Source organism: Nipponia nippon, unplaced genomic scaffold (assembly GCF_047370975.1).
Source record: "Nipponia nippon isolate SJK-2023a ecotype South Korea unplaced genomic scaffold, ASM4737097v1 scaffold_9, whole genome shotgun sequence".
Classification (NCBI taxonomy): Eukaryota; Metazoa; Chordata; class Aves; order Pelecaniformes; family Threskiornithidae; genus Nipponia; species Nipponia nippon.
In genome coordinates this window covers 19,455,042-19,478,578 of record NW_028262413.1, presented here as the reverse complement: position 1 = coordinate 19,478,578, position 23,537 = coordinate 19,455,042, and the positions used below count along the sequence as shown (strand labels likewise).

The window sequence follows — 23,537 nt, the reverse complement described above, 5'->3', positions numbered from 1 at the left end:
CAGAGCTGCGCGGAAGTCCAGCGTTGAGGCAATCGTGCTACAGTCCAACAACAGTGAATGACCCATGTGATGTTTCTGCGATTAAAAGTACAAGGCTAAGAAAAACAAGAGGAGGGGAGGAATGGGAAGGGCAAGGGTGGAGGTCACAAATTCAGACTGCGCTCCCTAGAAGCACCCTTTTTTTGCACGCCGCATGCTCTGGGGAAAGCAGGGAAGACAAGGTTCCAGGGGTACAAGCCAGGGTTGCAAGAAGCTCTAACTTCCCAGCTCAGCAAACAGAACAAGGAAAGCAAAAGACACATGAAAACCTGGGTAACCTGCTCTCTGCTCTCGCACACTTCCTGGGAATGTTTTACTTATTTGTGTGCTTTCCAGAAACTTCTGTTCTCAGAATCCAGGACTTCCCATAGAGCTTGATCTGATATTAACCAAATCACCCCTCCCTCCTGTTTGTCCACTTGGCTGCCTATCAGCACATGACAAAACACCAGGATGCCAAGCTGGAAACCTAACTCCATGGCAATGGCCCTAGAAGATCACTGCCACGTACCCTCCTTCCAAAACCAAGCCACTAAGCAGTGCTTAGTGGGCAGGCAGGCTATGGCATTTTTGTCCTGGGCTCTTCTGCCTGGCACTGCAGTAGGAAAGAGAAAATGTTGCACAAAGCCCATGAAACTCCCCCTTTTGTATGGAAAGCAAAACACCAGAACGAGCCACAGATCCTGAAAGAAAAGGTGGCTTTAGGCAGAAGCAATGACAGGCAAACAGATAAAGGCACGCCTAATACTGAGGAAGGGGTTTGGCTTCTCTGTCACACAGCAGAAGCAGCTCCTATGTGTCAGGGCACATGCCAAGAGCTGTTTCATCTGTTGGAGGACAGGCTGACAGCACCCAGAAATGACTTTACCAAAAGGCAGCAACCTTTGCAACCCATATGTGCTAGTGCCCAAGAGAAATTACCACAGTTGTCACATCTAAACTTAGCCATGCCCAAAAGGGGCAAGAAGAGTAGATCAAAGTCACTGTAAAATGGCCGTACCTTGGGTCTCTAGCACAAACTTCTATCTAGGCACATCTCTCCAGAGTCAAGGCATTTTCTTTCTTTGCATATATTGGTATTGACTGCTGCCGGATACAGCATCTAGACAGATGCACTGGTCCAGCTTGCTAATCCCTAGCTCCGAAATTCCAGTTACTTGGTTGTCTGAGAGAAGCTTGCAGGGGGGAAACAGATTCTTTTTCCCTGTTCATGTGGGAATCGCCTTGAGTCCCATCCCTCCTGTTACAGCCATTCTATAGTTTGTTTTTCTCCAGTTGCAGTCCTAAATCTTGCTCTAACTGCTGATGAGCTAAGCTACTCAGCTGAAACTCACAGAAATAGAGACCCTCTTTCAATCAGAAAAGGAAGATTAAAAAGCTGAAGATTTCATAAAGTTCTTTTAGGGCCAAAAAAATAAAGGCATTAACAACATGGAGATCTGTGAGAACATTAGGAAAGTCTATATAAGTTAACCTGGGTAATAGGTTTGTGCATGACAAAGGAACAGCTGTTGCCTTCCCTGCCTTCAGCACAGATTTTAGCTTTGAATTTATATTTTTGAATCTGTCCTGGAAATCATCAACTTTGAAGGAATCCTCTGCACTAGCACAGCCTTTTTTTCTTACATAGGAAGCCAGGAGAAACTACTGCCGTAGTTCATCTTGGCCAGTTAGCCAGGAACAATCCTGTTTCTTCCTCCGTTTCCTTTTGAAGAAGAAGAAATCTGTCCTGGGAAAACATCCTGTCCTGATTTTAAAGTAGCCAGAAATAGACTCCTGCTAAACTGTTTCAGTAATTAATTATGCTATCTGTTAAAGATGCACACCTTTTATTCTGGCCTGCATTTATAGTGCTTGTTATACACTTGTCTACGAAACCAAAGAGACTCCTGTTATGAAATTTCTGCTCCCTGTGCCAGATAATTAACTCCTAACCTTGTCTTTGATGAGCTAAACAGTCTTTCACAACAAGGCAGATTTTTCCAGCTGTTAATCCACCTACTGGTTCTTCTCCAAACCTCGTTTTCCATTTCTTTCTTGATCAACCGGTCAGTAACATAACTGGACATAAAATTTTTGCAACTATTCCACTACTGCAGTACACAGATTATTTAATCCTGCTATTTGTACCTGGCGATCCCCTGTTAATACACACAAGGATCACATTAGCCTGCTGGGCAGCCCACTGAAAATGGGTGCTTGTGGCCAGCCAATATCCCTAAGAGCTCCAAGCTCTTCTGGCAGGGGAAGCCCCTCAGCCACAATGCACAGGCTGCATTATTTATTTCTGCATATATGATCCTATTAAACACTTGTGCCTAGCTCAAAGGGGAATTCCAATTGCTCTGCAGCAACAACAGGTTCCCTTCATAATGCCCATTCCCCAGCCTCTGTGCCACAGCCTGCTTCCAGAAAATATTGTTTTTCTCCAACATACTGATAAAATATAACCTACTATATGGGCAAAATCTGATCTATGTGAGGCCACAACAGCAGTGCTCCAATTTTAGCACAATTGTTTACAGCTACATTTTGACAGATAGCAGTTAATTTTTGATCTATTAAATAGTGCCTTATTGCATTTATGTTCAATATACCTTACAGGAGTCTATATATATTTCAAGAAAGGACCTTAAGCTACATACGAGATACACTTCCTTTTCATTTGCCAGACTGGGAAGCCAGTGACACAGAAAGGAGAAGCAGCCTTCCTTGAAAGAGACAACTGGTCAGAGGCAAAACTATAAAAAAAAAAAGCCAATCTCCTGACTCCTGATCCATGGCTGTACTCCACTGGACAGTGGTGACCTTTTGAACTTTCCGAAAAGTAACCATCTGTGGCAATGAAATTAGGGAAATTAAAGGCCATTCTGCATCAAAAGCTTCCTTTTAGCACTGATTAAAACAGAAAATGTGTACACTGCTTTGACATAAAGCACTGAAGAAAGGCCCCACCTTGCAATCTGTATATTTGCATATACATGTCAGGAAGCAAAAATCCCTTCTCTGTGTGCTTGACCTTCTTGAAAGGTTAATGATTATGTTTAGCTAGAAGTAAAGTTAAACTTCATGAAAGGTTTCTCTGAGCAAATCTTTGCCTAAAGGGCTTTTGCAGAACACCCCAGCACAATGACTGCCATTCAGCTGACAGATGCACGCAAACAGCAATGGTTTCAGTGCATTGAGCATGTTAGCATGGGAAAGAAGTAGTCTATCTTGGGAAACAAGTTAAAAGCTTAAACATCATAGGTGGAAAAAGAATTGCTTAGACAGCAACAGGACTAAAAATTACAAATGCTATAGAGACCATGAATGGTTTATGTGTTACATAGTAAGAAGTAAGGGATTTCCTGTTAAATGAGCAGGCAGCATCAGAAGCAAAGAAAATACTTTTCCCCACTTAAAATACAAAATTAGAACGATTCACTGTCAGATGATGTCATGGAGGCTAGACACAGACAGACTCAAAAGAGGATTAAACAAATTAATGGAGGACAGATCCATTAGTGATTATGAAGCAGGATGGCCTCAGATCCAGCTTTGGCTAACAGCAGCCCTTAGCTGCCGACTATCAAAAGAAAGGGGGAATCCTTCCATGCCTATCTTTTCCCTTGTAATTTTGGCCCCACCAACTGCTCCAAGCCCTGACCAGACACAGTATATTGAACTAGACAGACCAATATAGTCTGACCCGCTGTGTCTTTTTTTCTTGCTCTCACAGGAGATTGCAGCCCCGATCTTTTTTGCATGACTACTGAAAAATGTTCAGCATGGCACAGACTTGTAATTTCTTTCCCTAAGATGTCTCCCAGGCTAAACAAACATCTTCACCCTACAGTGTGTCCCCCCTTACAGGGCAACGGACTGTTCTCATGACACAGCCACCACAACAAAGCCAAGACAGAAAAAAAATTATGTAGGGCCTGCGCTCCTGCTGAGATCACAACAGGTCAAAGAGGTGTCACCAGGGGACTCCTGGGTGGCCTGAGAGTCAGAGGGGATGGTGGGACTCTCACAGTCCTCCCAAGCAGAACTGGAGCTCTCCTCCCAGCAGCTTTCCTCCAGCAAAAACAAAAACTCAATATCCGAGAATCTGACTCTACCCACACAGTAGCTGCAAGGGATAAAAGGAGACCATTTTTGTTTCCACTGAACAAATAAGCCTTCATATGCTTTAAAACACAGCATCTGAGAGAGGAGGGGATCAAAACCACGAGAAATCCTATAATAATCAGTAAGAAATAGCGCCATCAGGAACTCCGGGAGCCTAAGCTTGGAGTGCCCTCTAGGGGTACAGGGCGGGTGAGCCACATACCCTGAACTACTTCCTTGGGAGAGGTCCTGGACCAAACTAAACCTTTCCTTAACGAAGTCATGGTGAGGTTTCATTTAGCCTATATTTTTGCCTGTACAAAAAAAGGAGTTATGTATCCACGGTCGGCTGGGTTCTCCTTCTCTTTGCCCTATTTTTCCTCTGATTCACAGTGCTGCTGCAATGGTAACACAGCCTGAGTTTTAGAAAGCCTTGCTTTGGGATGAGGACTTTCTTCTCCATTAACACAGCGACTGAGCAATGTTGAGACAGGGATTCCTTGTCATTACAATAACAATCACATAACAAAGATAATTCACAAGACTGACCACACCCCTAAACTTTGGCCCAAACACCTCCCCGTTGCAGAAACCTGGCTCTGATAGTCACACAAGGAGGAAAGCAGGCAGGACGCTGGGTTCCGCAAGCCCTTGCAAACCCAGTCGGTGCTTGCAGCAGCGAGTCCAAAGCTTTGCTCACAGAGGGCCAGGTAACTGGAGGAAGGCGAGACTGAGGACTGTTTAAAGAAACCCTCTTCCAACACAGTGTGCCTGTGCTCACAGAAGTATCTACCAGCCCTGCACACCAATAAGTTATGACTGAATGCAATCAGCTTTGTAGTCCCATTCTCAGAGATTAAATGAGACCTGTTAGTTTCCTAATTTTGGCTGCCTGTCCCATCCCCTCCCCAGCCAGATTCCCACAGAAGAACGAAGCCACATATGCTGAAAAAATATTCCCAGAGGGAGCACACAGGAGAGGGCTCAGCTACCAGAGAGAACAAAACATACTATAAAGGGGCAAGTTTCACACAGGGCAAAACTAAGCAGACAACTGAGCTCTCTCTCTCGGCATGTGTCTCTATCCCCAGGAATGAAACAATGCTGGTGTTTTATGTCATACTGTGTTTGCCTTCATGCCATTACCAACACGCCTGAGAGCAAGAGTCACAACCCTCCCTCCTGTTGTAACTATAGAATAAAACGTGCATCATGGAGATGGCTCCTCTTCTCAGACTTCAAAATCAACAAGCAGGAGCATTTGCAGAAGCTGCACAGCTATAACTAGGAAGCAAATTTTGTGGCTGCTTGTGTATCTGCACTAACAAGTCAATTTAGGGAGCCACATTTACTCAGCCAAGGACAAGACATGCCATGTGGCGTGAGTGTGCAGTCACAGATAAGCAACTTGAACCTGGGATATAAATGTTGATAATGAACTGCTTCCTAAAGAACAAGGATTATTTAGATATTATTTGGTGAAAAGTTTCAGCTCTATTGGTTTTAAGAATGCTGCAGACAAATCCTAAATAGAAAGAGAGCAACAAATGCAACTAACTTCAGTATTTTTGAAAGGAGATGTTTCCACTGCAGTTTCAAAGTCCACCGAAGTCTGGAAAAATTACTCTGATGAAACAAAACATAGGCACACTCCAACCCAACCACACCCCACAGAGCTCTGAGTCAGAGACAACCAACTTTTCCTTCTGCTAGGAAGGAAAGGATCTGGACACCAATTCACTTTGTGCAACAGGTTCCCCACAGTACGCGGTTCCTGGAAGCAGCACATGCCTAAAGCAATGTCCTGCCAGGTGCTGCTAAATAGGTGGATCTTGTCCCCATGCTCTTCCTGTCCAAGTAACCTCCCCAGCACCACATCACAAGAAAACTCTCAGCTGCCAACAGAGCTCCATGAGCACTAATAAATGTGCTAAAAATGTGCCTTCATAGTAAGTACCGTGACACATCAAATAAAGTTTTCCCAGAGAGACAACGTTTGGGTTAAGCTGTTTATGCTACATTTTTGCACCAGGGTATGTTAAGTGGTTTCAAACACAGCAGTTACACAGCACTGCATTTCAGTTTGGGCCAACGTAGATGCTTTTACCAAAATCACGCATGTGGGTGCAATTAACAACATTCTCAGGCATTAGCCACCCTAGCTTCCACTCCACACAATAGGCCTTTGAAGCCTGGCACTGCACGGAGAGTTCTGCCTGGTTTTAATGCTCACGTTGCATCCACGAATTAATGGGGAGTTAGAGGTTGGAAATATTCTCTTGAATCAGCCAGAGCAGAAATACTGTTGACAATAACAAAGCTAACCATTGCTGGGCTCCAACTGGCAAAACTATTCCTTAGAGCCCTATCTCCAAACTTAACTGCCACAGAGTGATCAAACCCAGGCACAACAGAGAGCTCACACCTTCTCTGGACACAAGCGTCATCACTATGATTCAGGGCCCAGCAGGCTCTCAATGAGATGCTGCTGATGCCCCACACCAAATTAAGACTCTGGTTCTGAATATTCTTCTACAGGCTGAGATGAGAGGATGTCTACGTGGTAGTTGTGCTGATTCTCACTAAATTGTCTGGAACCCTCTCCTGGATTTCAGTAGCGCTGTCTTCTAAAAGGGCACAATGGAAGCACAGGCTGTCTTCATCTTTTAACTTTTGTGTAATAAAAGGTGTCAGATGAAGGATTCTGCAGACTGCATCCTCTCTTTAGTGAGCTGCTGCTTTCTTCATACATTCCCAATGCTATCCCTTCCCCAGAAAAAGCAAAGGTGGTCTTCCCATCTCCAAAGCCCACTCAGTCCTTGGCATCTCTTCTGACACTGTCAGTAGGGGACATTCTGTCTGAATGAGCCTTTTCATTCTTTTTACAGCATGGGTCCCTAGAGACCTGAGCAGAGGGCCACCAGCACATTACAGCAGTCACCAAGCAGCAGGCAAACAACTGAAGAAATGACTATAAGACTGAAACAGGTTTAAACTTCTGGGACTCCTAAATGGATAAGCTATGGAGACCACTTTATGTCCAAAAGTTAACACAGGCTCCAAAAGAAAACAAATTCTCGGGGCAGGGGGAGAACCAACCCTAAACCAAAAAAAACCCTCACAAAACCAAAAATCTCCTGAGGATTAGCAAACAGAAAGACCTCCTTGCTAGGACAGTCCATGAGCTGAAAGCTAGGCTACTGTCAAGGAAAGTGTCACCATGTAGTTCTTAGGCCTCTCCCTAGCAGCAGGAACACTGGGGAAAATGGGAGTTTTAACTTGATCATGTATGGCTGTCCTTTACATTCTTACGACTGACATTCATATTTAATTCCAGCCCAGGTCAGAACTTACCCTTCAGTTTCCAGTGTTTGTTTTGTTACCGTTCAGGAAACAACCCTTCAGTTTCCAGTGTTTGTCCAGAAACTGCTGTGGAGCCATCAGACAGGTGGTAGGTGCCATTTCCTACCAGCCTGCACTGGTTTAGTCTGCACATGGACAAACAAGCTCTCTGGAGTCCATTACCATTCTCCAGTAGCAGCTTTCTATTACTCCAGGATTTTGCTAACAACCTTTGGATGACTTAGAGATTCTTGCCCTTCTGTCAAAGTACTAAGCCACTGGGATATAGCAGTACAGGTTTTGAACTTCTAGGAGTCATTACTATAGCAGAAATAAGGAAAGAAAGCCAAGTCCTTCCATCAATGGAGATGGATCTCTGTGTAATTAAGTGATACGCTAGCTTGCAACATCTCTTGCTCCGAGCCAGGAGGCAAAGTTCACCAGCATCAGTTCCAGATCACAAGCTTAGAATCACCCTCTGTTCTAAAAGAAATGGAGTGGTCTGACCTCCTCATCACTACAACCTCGCGATATACATGGCACCTTCGTAGCAATGCTATGATTGTATTGAATGATGTAATTCACAGATTCAAGCCTGCCCCTGCCACGTTCCCCACATTCATACCTCTGTTTCAGGCCGAGGAATAAATACTGGGGGTCTCATCTTCAGAGTCAGGTCCTGAAAGTCCCACTCACCAAGCACATACTGCACCGGCATTCTGTGGCAGGCAAAAGCAAGTGTGAACACTTTAGGACTCCACTTAGTAACACAGACAAGCTCTCAATACCATGCTTACCTCATTACTAACCACACAGCCCTTCTGAAGGTGAGCACCTAGACACCCCTGAGGCTCCCAACTGCATGTGCAATGTGTGTGTGCACTCTAAGGGAGCCGTGGGAGCTCCATTCCCACAAAAGAGTTTGTTATCAAGCACTGGACCCGGGGAACTCCAGGCCAGTCAGCCTCACCTCGATACTGGGGAAAGCAATAGAACAAATAGTCCTAGAGATTGTTTCCAGACATACTAAGTACAGGAAGGTGACTGGGAATAGTCAGCATGGATTTACAAAGGGGAAGCCCTTCCTGACTAACCTAATAGCCACCCATGACACATTGACTAACTCAGTGCATGAGGAGAGAGTAATCAATACTGTTCATCTAGACTTTCCTAAGGCTTTTGATACTGTCTCCCATAACATCCTCATATACAAGCTGATGAAGTATGGACTAGATAAATGAGTTGGACTGAAAATTGACTGAACTGGCAGGCTGAGAGGGCTGTGTTCAGTGGCACAAAGTCCAGCTGAAGGCCGATCACTAGTGGAGTACCCCTGGGTTTAATAGTGGGGCCAATATAGCATAACATCTTCATTAATGATCTGGATAAAGGGACAGAGAGTACCCTTGGCATGTCTGCAGATGATAGAAAATTGGGAGGAATGGTTAATAGACCTACTTTTCAGAGGAACATCAGGAGGCTGGAGAAACGGGCTGACAGGAACCTCATGAAATTCAGCAAAGGGTAATGTGAAGTCCTATAAACTGGGGAGGAATAACCCCATGCACCAGTACAGGCTGGGGGTGAACCAGCTGGACAGCAGCCTTACAGATAAAGGCCCTGGAGATCGAGTGGACAAGTTGACCATGAGCCAGCAATGTGCCCTTGCAGCAAAGATGACCAGTGGTTTTCTGGGCTGCATTAGGCAGAGCATTGCCAGAAGATCAAGGGAGGGGATCCTTCCCCTCTATTCAGCACTGGTAGGAAACATCTGGAGTGCTGGGCTCCCAGTACAGGAGAGACATGGGCATACTGGAGCAAGTCCAACAAATAGCCATTAAGATGATTAAGGGATTGGAGCATCGACACACAAGGAGAGACTGAGAGCTGGGACAGTTTAGCCTTGAGAAGGGAAGGCCCAGGCTAGGGGGGCAGAGGAGGGAAATCTCACCAATAACCATATGTATCTGGTGAGATGAAGTAAAGCAGACAGAGCCTGACTCTTTTCAGTGGTATTCAGTGAAAAGGCACGCAAAGGGCACAGGCTGAAATACAGAAAATTCCACTTAAACCTAAGAACCACACCCTTTTTTTTTTCCTTTTATTTTTTTAAACACTGTGAGGGTGGTCAAACACTGGAACAAGCTGTCCAGAGAGGTTGCATAGTATCTGTCTTTGGATATATTAAAAACTGAATTGGGCATGCCTCTGAGCAACTTGCTCTAGTTGATCCTGCTTTGAGCAGGGGGGTGGACTAGATTTCCAGAGGTTCCTGTCAGCCTGCAAGAGTCTATGAATTTTGGGGCCATGTTTTCAGCTGCTGTGAGGCACCATACTTCACTTCTTCATGTAGAACAGCAGAGATTTGTTGCAACCTTAACAGCACTTAAGGCAGAGCAATTTGCAAGCCAGACAGCTCTGGGAATTTTGCATTTCTGCTCCTAACACAAGACTCAAGAGCAGCAGGACAATTTCAGGGAAGACACTCAGATCCTACAAACAGTAACCACTGCTAACACACTGACTCCCTGAGAAACTCTCACATCCTATTCTGCATAAGACGTGGCAAGATTAATCCGCACAGCAGAATGAGGATCCACATCATAACCCCACTCATGTAAACAAGCAGGAGGATGCCGCCTCCAAACATGCTCTCAGGCATCTCCCACCCTTCTAAATGATCCAAGTTCCTGAATATTTCCTCTCCCCACACACTACTCCCCAGGTCCAACCTGATTCCAAGTCACTCCTTCACACCAAACCCATTTAATTTTTACGCTAAGACAACCCCACACACAGAACGAGCAAATGGAGGCCAAATGGAGACCAAAAATACCTCTAAACACCAGGGAAATCCCTGGCAGGCAAAGCCTAGAAAGGAAAGCACAGCAGCACCACAGACCAGTACACGACTGGCAGCTGAAGAGAGTGCTGAATCAGACAGAATGGAACAAGGCTAAATTTTGTAAGCACAGAAGGGCTTAATGAAAATGTACCCAACTCAGAGTATTCCCAGTTTCCTGCTCCTCTGCAACATCCCTTAAACCCTCCTTGCTCCCAGACAGGACAGAGGTGATTTGCTACCTGACATCAACAGCAAATGCCCATCACTTGAGTCACAGCACCGCTACTTGACATGTCAGCTGCTAATGGTCTTCTGCCTTCTCTCTGCTACCATTCTTCAGGCTGCATTAAGACTGAAGGAAAACCCTCCAAAGGAACGGCTGTAAGAGGATGCTCCTACCTTTCTAGTCGCTTGTTGCTCAGCTGCTGGATTTGCTCCTGCTGAACTGCTGTAAGCGGAGCATGGAGGCTTTTGGAGTTCAAGTTCTGAAACTGAAGACAAGGTCACTTTAAAACCTGCCTGCTGGTGCCACTTCAGTGTCCTCTGCACCCTCCCAAGGACATCCTCCAGGGAGACCCAGCATGCTGACAAACACATATGCCTGGGACTGCTGGAAACCACAAATGATCAGGAGAACCCACCTGCATGTTTAAAAACAAACCTGTACAGCTGTTCTTCTGCTACTTTTCAGGGCTCAGAAGAATAGGTAAAATTAAAAATCACTCCACCAAGCAAGTCAGAGTACAGTGTAGGTGTATGGGTTACATTTTAGCCTCTGCAAAAGAAGGCATTTAAGAGACCCCACGTGTTCTACTGGCATTAATAAACTATGCCTCACCCTCTCTGCCATCTCAGGTAGGGAAAAGTTGTTCTACTTCCTGTGAGATAAAAAGGTAAGGGATTCAACCAAAACGACAAAGACCTTATTCTTCTATTACTTAACTGTTTTTGCTCCCAGGACAAATGACACAATATATTCACTGGATTCTCGTGCTTCAGGGATCCCATTTGTGTCGAACACCTTCTGCCAGTAGTTGACCACATCAGTGGCAGTCACACACCCAGGTCTTGCACTGCAGCCCTGCCTCAGAGATGACCGCTTTGGACTGAGGACAGGACCTTTACTTTGACTCAATCCCCCTGGCAGGCACTGAGGTGAGGGGCCCAACAACCTCCTGAGCAGTGGGTGGGTGAGGCATCTCATTGTTGCAAAATCCGTTCCTGGCTTCCACATGTGTTCCTTGTTGCCATCAGCTGATCTAGTCAGTGCTGAGACTCACAGGACATTTGGTGCTACCACAAACCACTGTGGTTAAGCACCAGCTGACCACAGTCAGTGGATTCTCCTCAGGGCAGCACAAAAATGGCACTGGTTTGCAGCTCTTCTGGTCTAGAAAAGGAGGCAAGAGTACAGCCTGAATCCCTCGGGCTAGCAAATCACAGGTTCCCCTCTGACAGAATGCCCTAATCCCAGCCCACAGGTACAATATCAATTACTTACACCCTAAGAATAATAAAGGATTACCCCAAGAAAAGACTCAGGTGACAGCTAACCAGTTCTGCCACTGCAATCCATTTCTTCGCAGAGCTGCCCATCTCCCTAGGCCAGAGCTACGAGGAGGCCAGTCCATGCCCACGGCAAGGCAGAAGCGACTGTGCCTACACACAGGCACAGCACTCCTGCCTGTCCTTGGTCCCAGAAAGCCACAGACACACCAGTCTTCAGCTCCAGCCCTTGGCTCTGCACTCCATGAGTGGGTCACCCTGGTTCCCTGCAGGAAGACCTTCAGTCTCACCTGGATTGTTTCTTCTATTCCTCCCTCTGTTCATAAACCACAAGTCCTAGGTTAGCGGGTGGGCTCACAGAAGACCTTGACTCCATGGGTCAAGGGTCTTCCACACTGTCACCATCCCCAGAGAGCAGACAAGGGGCCAGAGAGCGAGGGCTGAGCTGCTAAGAGCAAGGGAAGGAGAAAAGCTCACAAGGTACAACTAGAGGGAAGAGAAACACTGGAAAGATGCAAAGGCCAGAAAAGGCAAACCCTGCCAGAGGGGAGAACAGACACAGCCAGACAGGGAGGGAAGAAAAACAAACAAGATGACTGCAGGAGACAAAGGAGATGAAACTTTACAAAATAGATGCTGCATATCACACTTGGAACTGTGTTTCAATGGAGACAAACAGAACAACAACCCCACCTTCCTGCTGTGATCCATCAGAAATGAGGGCCCCCCTCACTCCTGACTCATAGTCCCTGGAGCCACTGTGGGTTTCCCTGAGTGCCCATTCCCACTCCTCTATTGATGGCTGCTTTTCATCGCTGTCTCAGAGAGGCCACAACCTCCCCTCCTCCAATTCTTCCAGAAAACCACCCCACAAACAACTAAATACCTCTCCCGAGCAGGCAGCAGCACCCAGGGTGGGTGGCTCTCTGCTCTGTAGGAGGGCTGCTGCAGGGAGATCTGGGGTGGGGGGGGGCTGGGTCAGCTCCCACCTGGGCAAATGCTGGCACTGAACCCCTGCAGCAGCCCTGGACCCTGCTGCATGGGGCACCTGCACAGGCAGCAGCGTAGGGCCTGCCCTGCTCTTGCTGCACAGTGAAACTGCAGAAAGAGTCAGGCCTCCACTGCCCTCCTTCACAAAATCAAACCAAACACAGCCCAGGGAAGCAGTGGAGGGAATATCCTGCAGCAAAGATCTCGAGATTGGCTTACGTGCTACCTCCTGGCAAAGGGATGGGTGGTCTAAGAGCCCAAGGATCCCCTTCTTACCATCTTCATTATCCCCAGCAGAGATAAGCAGCCCTACGAAAACTTGCCTTTATGTTATGCATAAGCAGTCTGACAGCTACAGTCTTTATGCAAGCAGCTCCCTACTCCAAGGCCCTGTTTTGGGGGACTGCCACAAGAGGAACACTAAAGGAATAAAACATTAACCATTAGTGTTGTTAGGGAGGCAGGTAAGACTTTAATTGGCCATGGCTGGAACGATGCTGCCACTACTGTCATTATTAATAAAGGAGACCAGCTACTGATGTGAGGTCCCTGCCAAGAACAGGCCCTGTGTGCTACTTCTTGGTACAAATACCTGTTTGCACACAGGCAGGGAATAGATTTTTTTTTCCTGCAGTTCTGTGGTTCGGTCCATTCAACCCCCTGCTCCCCACTCGCTGTAGTCCAACACGTACGCTGGAGGCCATCGAAAGGCACGGCCTGGCCCCTGCCCTACGCTCCTGGGCTCGCTCACAGGCTCGGGCAGGAGCTGGGGCTTGCGCCGCACAAGTCGATACCTTTCTGCTGCTGGGTCAGCAGTCAGCCGAACCGGCCCCTCGCACAGCCCCGCTGGCCGTACCGGGTGAGGGGGTACAAGCCCCAGTTGCCAGCCAGGGAGCTGCCCGCCCAGGCCTCGTTCCAGTGACCGGGCAGCTCTCCGGCCGTAAACGAGCCCCACAGAGCACTGCCGGGACCGGAGCCCGGCTTTCCTTCCACCTGTCCCGGCTTCCCTGCACACGCAACACCCTGGCCTGCACCGCGGTGCTGGCGCGGGGTCCCTTTACCTGGGCGGCGGGCCCGGGGGCCCCTCAGAGGAGAGCGCGCCCGCACAGCGACACCTCACCTGGTGGCTACCGCCACTGGCGGGGCTGGAGGCGCAGCCGGCTCCCGCGGGGGCCGGGGCCGTGGGCAGCCGCCTCCCGCAGCGCAGGTGAGGTGCGGGGCTTGGGGAAGGGGCGCGGGAGGAACGGCGCAGAGCCGAGCCGCTCCCGCCACTCACCGGGCGCCGCCGCTGCCGCCTCACCGCCCGCCCGCCGCCGGCGCGCGCATGAGTGACAGGCCGACTGACCAACCGCGACCCGAGCCCTGCGGGCGCCGGCCAATCGCCTGGGGCGCAGAGCGGCGGGGCGGGGCCGCCGGCCGTGCGGCGGTACGCGCGCTGCTGAGCGGCCCGGCCCGGCCCGGCGCGGCCCGGCCCGCCCCCCGCGGGCAGCGCTGCCCCGCGGGCGAGGGCGCGGCCCCCCGGCGGCCCCACCGCCAGCGGCGCTCCGGGGGGACCGGACGCCTCAGCGGGGAGCGCTCAGTAAGTGCCGGCCCCGGCGGGCAGCGGCCGCCCCGGCGGGGGGTGCGCGGCGCTGAAACGCGGCTGCCTCCGGGGAGGGGCGCGGCGCCGGCGGGCTGGGCCGCGGGGGCGTCCGGCCGCGCCGCCCCCTCCCGTCCCGTCCCGCCGGGCCGCGGGCGCAGGCGGGGGCTGCCGCGGCCTCTCGGCGGCGGGGAAGGGCGGGCGGCGGCCCCCCGCGCTGTGCCCGACCCCGTCTCTGTCCCCGCCGCCCCGGCGAGGCCCGTGCAGCCCCGGCCGGGCGAGGCGGAGCGCTGCGGGTGGCCGGAGCCGCGGGCGCGGAGCGCAGGCAGCTGTGCGGCGGGGAGCCGGCTGCGAGCCCGGGGCCGATCCCTTACCGCCGGGGTAACGTTTCGGAGCGGGAAGGGCCGTATAAGCCGTTATCCGTCTGGAAACTTCTCCCGGGACGGGGAAAGGGTGGCTCCCCGCAGGGACGGAGCCCCCGGCCAGCTGCGGGGCGCCGCCCGGGAAGGCTTCGGGGTCAGGGCCGTTGCTGTGGTTCAGTTTCCCATCAGCGCGGCGTCAGAGGAGCGGGGACGTTGCTGGGGGTGTCCCCGCGCCTGTGCCAGGTGCTCGGACGGGGCACACGCGGCTGGGGCTTCTCCCCTACCCTGGGGGCTGCCCCGCAGCCCGGTCAGCCCTGTAGCAGGGGAGAGGAAGCCACAAGCTCACACACTGGGACGCCACATCCCGTAGCCAGCAGCGACCCAGTGCTGCTTGCTATTGCTGAATTACTAGAGACGCTTCATCTTGGCAAAGTAATGCAGAGAAAATACTAGTTATTATTTGCCTTCTTCATCCAGAGACCCTGTGACCCATCTTCATCCCTGTGACACAAACCTCTATTCCTGTCCTACCCGAGAGGAAGCTGCAGCACAGAGAGATTAAAACCAGGACTCAGAAAAGTCAGCAGCCTCAAGCAAGTGCCTGACACAATGTTCTGCATCTCAGAGGTGTTGGTCACCGCAGTGCCTATCAGAGACCAGTTTGGAAATGCTGGCTCAGGAGAGAAACAAACGTGTCCTTACTCCCAGACCCAGCAGAGCCCAGCACAGAGCGGTCCTGGCTGCGTGAGAAGCTCTGTTGGTGCAGGCAATGGAAGAATGCCAGCTCACAGCAGCTGAGGATCTGGTTCCTCTTCTGTTCTATTTGTGCATGGACTATGCTGAAACCTGCCAGCAATAGGTAGTAGCTGTCCCTGGCCCTAGAGCAGCCATCAGAGACTTGGAGTGTGCCCAGCCTGCAGATCAAACTTCCAGCACCAGGATGACAACTGGGAAAGGAAGGTGGTGGGAAAGATCATCCACCCCCAGCTCTGCCGTTCTAAGCCGTGGGCCCTGGGCCATACTTGCACTCAGCCTCCCCATCTGGCCCTCTGCAGCCTGTACCAGAAGGGGCTTGGGAACAGAAGTACCCTCCTCTGGACCTGGAACTGGCTGCCTAAGCCATGTCAGAAACTTTTCATACAGGACCGCTTTTAGAGCTAGGTTTCTGGGCTTGGGAATCCTTCAGCATGGACAGGATGCTGAGAGCAGGAACAAGAGCCCCTGTTTCCACTTGACTAGATTTTCAGCTGGGTAATTTTAACCTAGCCTAACTTTATTCAGAGGAGCAATGCACAGCAGCACAGTGTGTGGTCCATACAAAAGGGGTCTCACCCAAAGGCTTGTTATCAGCTTCAACATCCAAGTTCCAGTGGTTTTCCAAAGCTGACACCACATTGAGATGAAGGCCTAACCTGTTTTGTTTCCAAAATTCAGGAGTTGTTTAAGATCCAGAGCCATATTTTGCAAAGCCCTTGGGCCTGCTTCACTCCTTTCACTCAGGCTTTTTCCACTTCTTGTTTCCTTGGTGGTGGCTTTTTTTAAAATGTGAATTATTGTCATGGAGAGTTTCCCTGAATAGCACAAATTGATGACTCTCTCTGAGCAGCTGCTCGGTCTGCCCAATACCTGCTCAACAATTCCTTCCCTTTCCCTGCTGGGCTGTAGCTGCTGCTGTTGTGGCACTTGGATTTCAAATTTGCCACCTTTGTGCCCGAGTGTCCACTACACCTGAGCTCCACCGTGGTCAGTAATGGCTGGGGAAATCCGGGTGCCACATGGTTTAAACTAGGCGTGCATGGTTTGGTGGTCAGTGAAGGACATGGTCCCTTTCAGCTGCAATGAACTTGTGTTTCAGTACGATGTTAGGTGGGACCAGACCAGAACTGCTATCTTCACATTTCTGTAGAAACTCATAGGAGTTTGACAGCTCCCACAGTCTCCTGGGCACTTCAAAATCCCCCAGCAACTCCTGCTTCACAAAGTTGTTCACAGGGAGCTGCCAGACAGATCCTGCATGTGTGGCGAGAGATTTACCTGCTCAGGGAGATGCAGGACAAGTGCTGTGCAAGTCGAGGTGGCTAGTCGGGGTGCTGACTGACCACAGGGTGGCCTGGTGCTGTTTGCCTGGTGTGATTTCTCCGCTTCAGTTGTTAGTGACAGATGTTAATCGCACTGCTTAATGCAGTTATGGACAGCAGTAAGGCGTCACAGTAATGGCAACTGCGCAATAACCTTGCCTAGAATAGAACAGAGTGGAGCAGAACAATGGCTCATTTCTCTTTGCAGGCACATCTTTTTCTATTCAGAGCTCATTAACCCCTATGTCCCGGCTGCATTCCAGTCCAGAGATGTAACGTCTGCTAAACTGCAGAGAAATTATCAGAGGACTGCTACAGTAGTTCTTGGGGTCGGCACTGCTCTAGTCCAGAGGTAGCTGCATTTTCACAGAAGCAATTGCTGAACTAATGTTAAAGCACAAAAATGTGGTTTTATAAACAAAGCTGTGCAAATACTTCCCACAGGATCATCCCATGGTGTTTTGCAACTCCTGATCATTTGCACAATAGAAGCATGAAGCAATTAAAGCCTTTCATGTTTTCAGCATGAATAGATCTATCAAATTTCAGAACTCCAATCCAAAATGGGACGAATTTTAAAATTGATAATTAGCAGTGCATGACTAAGTTTGAGCGGGTGCTTTCATGGGGGACTTGAGAAATACTCACTGTTTTTAGTAGCAGATGGGGGACCGGTGCAACCCACTGCTTTAAGGAAACTGCCTTTCCAAAGCGCATGGGATGGGGGACAGTGGGGCGATGGATAGTGTGGTGACTTACCAGTCACTACCACAACAGGGAAGTCCTACTTTGGATTCAATAAAAAGTATCCTGAGATATGGGTGCCTCACAGCTGAGTGCTATTTTATTGGATGTGTTCCCACTGATAAGGGGATCCATGCTACTTTCCAAATATTAAAAGCAAGAGACAGAAGCAGAATGCTATATCTCCTGGGGCGGATAGAGGCCACATGGCTCAGCCTGGAGCAGACCAAATTACAGGGGTTCTGAGGTGGTCTCCACATAGATCTGCCAAGTGCCTGCAAGGAGGCAGAGCTGAAGCAGCAAGCAGAGAACGTATCACTGACTTCAAGTGAATCAGGCATGACTTCAGGGGCTCTCAGTACCCTTGAAAAATCTTTTTCTTATTTTGAGTGGGCATCTGTGAGCTGCTCTCAAAAATTGTACTAGTAAATTGGGAAGCTTTGGAAAAGGTTGTGCCTGTCTCTAAGAGCTCTGCACTGTTCATTTGTTCTCATTCTTTCCTAGGCAGAAACAAGCGTGGTTCTTATGAAGAAAAACCATCAGCAATGATGCTACAGGATAGGTCTCAGATGAAGGTCCCTGATACGAAGGGAAACTCTCTGGTTCTGTAGCTGATGGGTGAGGACAACAGCTTGGTAAAAGGAGCTACCAAGAGCTGGCAGGATGAGTTACAGCTCACCCTCTGTGCATGACTTGTATCACAGCACCACCACCACCACCAAGCCAGACCCTGGGACAACTCAGGATGTGACTGTACCAGAAACAGCTACCATAAGCCCTGAGACTACCAGTTTCAACAGCACCAAAATCCCAGATGTGGCCAGCAGTGGACCCGGCATGAGCACAATGCTGCTGTCCTTTGGGATCATTACTGTGATTGGGTTGGCTGTAGCTATGGTAAGAGAGCCCTGCTAAATATTTATTTGTCTGTTGAGGGTGGAGGGTGGCAAAGGAGCTCTAGGACTGATTTGGGTTGAATAATTTATTTGTGTTCGACTAAAGCCTCACCCAGAACTGCTGGGAACAGATAGTTCCTGAGATCCTTTTCTTTTTAAGGCCTTTATCCAGTGTTCCAATATTTCTGCAGTCTCCCTGAGGTCTAGAACAGGATGTTCAGCAGGCTTAGAGGAAGCCATATGTAGTGTCACTATTTAATAGCAATAGGAAGTTCAGTTAAAAGAACACAAAGGAGATTCTGTTCTGACCAGAACAGCTGCATTGATTTAAACCTTGTCAACATGGGCCCCCCCCGCAAGAAGGTTCATCCAAATTAACTTTTAAAGCAGGCTGCTGAAACCACATTAATCTCCCCTGTGGACCTGCCTTTTTGCGTGAAACTGGCCTGAATCTATTTCAGCTAGACTCATTCTGGGCTGCACTTCCAAGGTTCTGCTTGCTGGGTATCAGCAAAGTCCTTGAGGATTTGCTGCCTAACTAACCTTGCCATTAATGCTGTAGGCAGAAGTTTTCAGAAACTATCGTTCTGGGCCTGACATGGGCAGGGCAAGCGCTGCAGTTCTTCTTATGATATATAATGAGATCGTTTACCTGCCAACAGAGAAGAGAAGGTAGCGGCAAGCTCCAATTCCTCATATGAGGAAGAGCTTCACTCATACAACCATCAGAGGAGCCTACAAAAAGGGACTACTGCAAAATTTCATTGCAGGCCCAAGGAGGAGTTTTTCCAAAAGCCCCTAAGAGAACCTGGAAATGGTCATAAGTTCCCAAGAGCAACATCCAGCATTCGTAGTTCTCAGAACAAGGCTCTGGAGGCCAAAAGCCTCACTTTCTTCCCAGCACAGCCACTCTTACTGGCTGACACGAGGCAAGTCACTGAGCATGCCCTCTTTGCTTCATCCCTTTATACTGGGGAGGGGGTAACAGCACTTCTATGCTGTAGGAAATCTACAGATGAAAACCACAAAGGGAAGGTTCTTCATCCACTCTTAAATTGCAACATATGTCCTGCAGCCACCAGAAATGTGCTGAGCTACACCTAATAATAATACACCTAATACTCTTACTACTACTAACACTCCTAATAACAGGCCACTCGAGCGCTTAGTGTCAGGCATGATGTGCTACCGAGCTTAGACGGATGCATATGAAACTTCATTTTTTATTGTCTCTTCTCCCTTCCCCCTGCTTTGGTGCGCAGTGATGCCAGACTTGCTACACCTCCTTTCTGTGTGCCCTGTGCCCAAAATTTCTCTTCTCAGCTGTTCCCCATCCTACTGGGACTATTGTAATGATGGTTTTCTTTCTCCTTCAGGTTCTGTATATCAGGAAGAGGAAGAGGTAAGTTACGTCTGTTGTTGGCTGAAGGGAACTCAGTGCTTCAAAATCCAGAGAGCTAGGAAGGACATGGGGAGAGTGTAAGGGATGGCTGGCTGAGAACAAGCCTACAGGGAATCAGCTGCGTGTGAATGAGGCAGGGGCAGGGACACTGCACTCCTGGTATTGGCCCACCTTCTTACACGAGAGCTTCAAAGACTCCCCCGCAGCTTTGGAAAGGAAGACATGGTTGAGCAGGAAGAGGTTAGGGATCCTGGAAATTCTTCATGCTTCATCTACGAGATGCAGTTAAACAGAGGAAAGGGTTATGAGTGTATAAAGAAGCTGGAAACTGTCATGAGAGGTGTGGATCTCACGTTTGAGCCATTCCCAGATCCCTATGTTTTCCAACAGCCTGGGCCAATGACTCAGGCCTTGCAAGGCTGAAGGCCTCTTTAGCTGCAGTGACAGCAGCTGGCAGCAGCATAGTGCAGAGATGCAGCTTTCTAGCCCAAGGCTTAGTGTCTTAATTTCCTTGTTAAGCTCCTGGCTGAAAATAGAGGAGAGCAGCATGCAGGGAGACACACGTCTTGATTCTTCTATCTCTGACAGCAGAGACACTGGTGAAGATCCATTAGATGTGGTACCTCCTCCCTGCCTGTCTCCTCGTGGCAGGCCTGGCCTGGCCTGGCCACAGACTTTCAAGAAGTGCTGCTGCCCACTGTAAAATTTTCAAGCCAGACCCTGAAGCCCAGATCTGGGTACTGCCACAGGAGCAGCTAATGCTCAGCCTGTGAACATAGCGCCGCTGGAGATAATGGTTGTGTTGGCAAACCCGTATAGAAGCAAGGAGGGAATGTATCATCCTAACACTGAAATAGATGGGCAATACACTGCCAGTAACTAGTGTGTTTCCCTCTCCCACCCCCCAAAACTCAGCTACAGCCTAAGGCAGGGCTCAGTGTTTTCACAGGAGCATGCCCACCCATCTGTCCTCCATCTCTGAGCTGCCCAGTATTTAGGAAGACCCCTTGGGGTAATGCTTTATACCTCTGTCACTTGGAGCAATGATAAGAACAGTCTGTCCACAGGCATAATCTATGAGAATCTCTCTCTTTCCTATTTTCTATTTATTGTTTATTATTTTCTATTTGTTTTTATGTACTTCAACCCCAGAGTTAAAGTACTACTCTTAGGCCACTGGAGCTAAAAGTGGACTTCTGCTGGCAGACAGTGTGACATGGGAGGACTGGCTGTTGTGGGCAGAGGGACTAGGCAGTATGTTCCACCATCTCTTTTGTTCCACCACATAAAGCTTGATCTTTTAAGGTCTGCAGGAACTTAAATCCCTGTCTGATTCCTCTGTGCGTAATGCCTGCCAACATAGATTAGTGATGGCAATTAATCCCTGTAACTGCACTCTGGGTATCTTCCACTCCTGCCAGCTGTGTGCCATAGGTTCTTATCCTCATCCCTGCAGGACAGGACGTGGCCCTTATCCAGCAAGTGCAACACAAGCAGAATCCCTGTGCAGCAGGAGAAACAGCCTGCAGAAAGCCTCAGCAGTGGGGTGGGGAAGGCAGCCTGAGCATCTGTCCTTCTCAACTAACCCTTTCCCTTCCCTCCCACGGGCAGGTTGGAGAAGCTACGGCACCAGCTCATGCCCATGTACAACTTTGATCCCACTGAGGAACAGGATGAACTGGAGCAGGAGCTGCTGGAACATGGGCGAGATGCAGCATCTTCTCAGGCATCACAGAGCAAGGTAGGCAGCAGGGGCCAGCGAGTCTGTTACTACAACCACTGGTACCTGCACTGCTTTTGTTACAGAGTCAAAGAGTTTTTGTAGGGTCATAAGGTAAGGAAACCATGTAAGACCTCAGGTGGACTTCCCCCATCTCTGCCAGCCCTGGAGATAGGGGGCTTGAGCATTTTGGAGTGCTTAGGATGGACTGAAGAGTCAGGCAACTAGGATGAAGAGCCTGGGGAGGCAAAGTGCTGGCTCTACTTAACTAGGAGAGAGAAAAGGGCAACTTCAGTAATTAAGGGGGAGTTCACTACAGTTTACCACCCAGGGCACCACAAGGGAACAGTAGGATGAATGCCATTTTATGGGAGATGGGGCTTCAGTGCCCACAAAGCACTGAGGCTCCTTTGCCCTGGCCCTGAAAAGCAAATAATTTCCACCCAGTTTTAAGGTATCGTGGCTTTGCCTAAGGAGGCAAGTGTGGAACAAGGCTTTGCTGAGGGAAAGCCTGTAATCATGACAGTTAACTGTGCTGCAAGCCCTGAAGAACACAGGCAGACAGCCTGCACATTGTTGTGGCATGGCACATCTGGTCTTGTCAGCACCTTCAGGCCAACTGTGCTGGGCACAGAGCAGGCATGGCTCAGAAGGAGAAAAGGGAGGAATTTGGGGAGACGGGAAGAAGGCGCTGCTTTGACCACTTCTGAGTGGTCAGCATGCTGAGAAATGATAAGGTCCTCTGAGACCACTGACTGACTTAATACATTTGTGAGTTAGGAAAGAGCTCGATGATAGCCTCTTGTCAAAGACCCATCTGGACCATTAACCAAAAACCAAGCTATCTCCTTCCCCAGTGTACCAAGAGGTAGGAGAAATAGGGAAGGGCTTCTCACCATCGTTTGCAGCCAGCTTCACAGTGTTTTCTGTTTCCTTTGTCACCATCACCACACAAAAAGCCTTTCTGAAAGACAGAGCTGGCAGGGATGGCTGGAACAGGTACGTCTTTTAGCCAGTGATGCAGCCTCCCCTTAGAGCAGACATATCTCCTTTCTTGAATTCCTCTCCAGCTGCTCTGTGTTGCCCCTGTCTTCCCTTGCTTTTCCAGTTCCAGGAGCAGGAGTTCTCCCAAACAATTCTCAGTTTCCACACACTTCACACCTTCAGATAATCTGTAGCAAGCTTGGTGTGGGCAGAAAGGGAAAGAGGAGATAATAAATACAACTGTAATTATAAAATATTTACCTTGAGACATGCTTCCCAACCTGCTAAAGAGCACAAAGGAGATGTGTGTGTTGGAATATGAAAGATAGTCAGCATATTCCATACACTGGTTTGGGAAAGCAAGAAATACTCTTGTATAAAAGCAAAGGATCTTGTCCTCTGGGTAGTGCATACTGGGAAAACATCAGATCCCTCTATTAGTGCACATAGAGGACTTCCCTTCAGGTAGTAAAGGGGGGAATGACAAGGCCAGAGTTAAACTTAGCGCAGTAAAAGCAGATGCTTCCTATATAGGGACTGGCCAGCAGGATACCTCAGGTCCCTCCAGAGCTTGCTAACGCACAGATACCTCTGCTTGGAAAGTACACAAGTTTAAAGGCTTAACATAATAAGAGAGGGAGAGTCTAAAATAACAGCCAAAGTTCAGTCTATGGCATGTTTCGAGGCCTTCTTCATGTTTCAGGTCTTTTCGTGCTGCCTTGTATATATAAACAGTGAGACCCAGTAATCCAATGATGTGGGGATTTTAAACTGGCATGGATGTGCTGACTTGCTTTCTGGCCTGTTTTATTTTTCTGTCACAGCCTTGTTAATGTCAGCCAGCCTCCTGTTAGTAAGGGGTGGAATCTAGTTACAATACTGTGCAGTCTGTGCCCAAGCACACGCACCTGAGCAAAGGCAGACTTGCTGGGTCTCATCTTTCACTGCTTCAATGCAG

The 23,537-nt window shown here is 49.0% G+C and overlaps 2 protein-coding genes and 1 long non-coding RNA gene across 11 annotated transcripts in view; 1 reads left to right on the top strand and 2 right to left on the bottom strand.

Moving 5' to 3' along the window:
- The window catches only part of HEMK1 (HemK methyltransferase 1, mitochondrial release factors N(5)-glutamine), a 30,726-nt gene extending 16,583 nt beyond the window's left edge, over nt 1-14,143 (bottom strand). For 3 of the 5 annotated variants that reach the window (XR_015701614.1, XM_087745169.1, XM_087745172.1), the window contains exons 1-4: nt 14,091-14,143; nt 11,262-11,708; nt 10,718-10,809; nt 8,099-8,192 (exon numbers count right to left, since the gene is read on the bottom strand). Coding sequence is in view for 4 of the 5 variants with exons in the window: in XM_087745169.1 (XP_087601295.1) it covers nt 8,099-8,192; nt 10,718-10,809; nt 11,262-11,552 (477 nt within the window). In the remaining variant the exon portion in view is untranslated. The other 2 variants (XM_087745170.1, XM_087745171.1) reach the window with 2 other exon arrangements.
- A 124-nt stretch (nt 14,144-14,267) lies between these two features.
- Nucleotides 14,268-23,537, top strand: part of CUNH3orf18 (chromosome unknown C3orf18 homolog) — a 12,067-nt gene continuing 2,797 nt past the window's right edge. For 2 of the 5 annotated variants that reach the window (XM_087744586.1, XM_087744590.1), the window contains exons 1-4: nt 14,268-14,393; nt 18,082-18,474; nt 19,850-19,875; nt 21,487-21,616. In XM_087744586.1, coding sequence (XP_087600712.1) covers nt 18,241-18,474; nt 19,850-19,875; nt 21,487-21,616 — 390 coding nt within the window. In that variant the 5' untranslated portion in view covers nt 14,268-14,393; nt 18,082-18,240. The other 3 variants (XM_087744588.1, XM_087744589.1, XM_087744587.1) reach the window with 3 other exon arrangements.
- On the bottom strand, nt 19,329-23,531 carry LOC148050153 (uncharacterized). The gene is made up of 3 exons (XR_015701470.1): nt 22,492-23,531; nt 20,047-20,147; nt 19,329-19,930 (listed from the first exon to the last, which is right to left on the bottom strand). It is a non-coding gene; the product is annotated as an uncharacterized LOC148050153 (long non-coding RNA).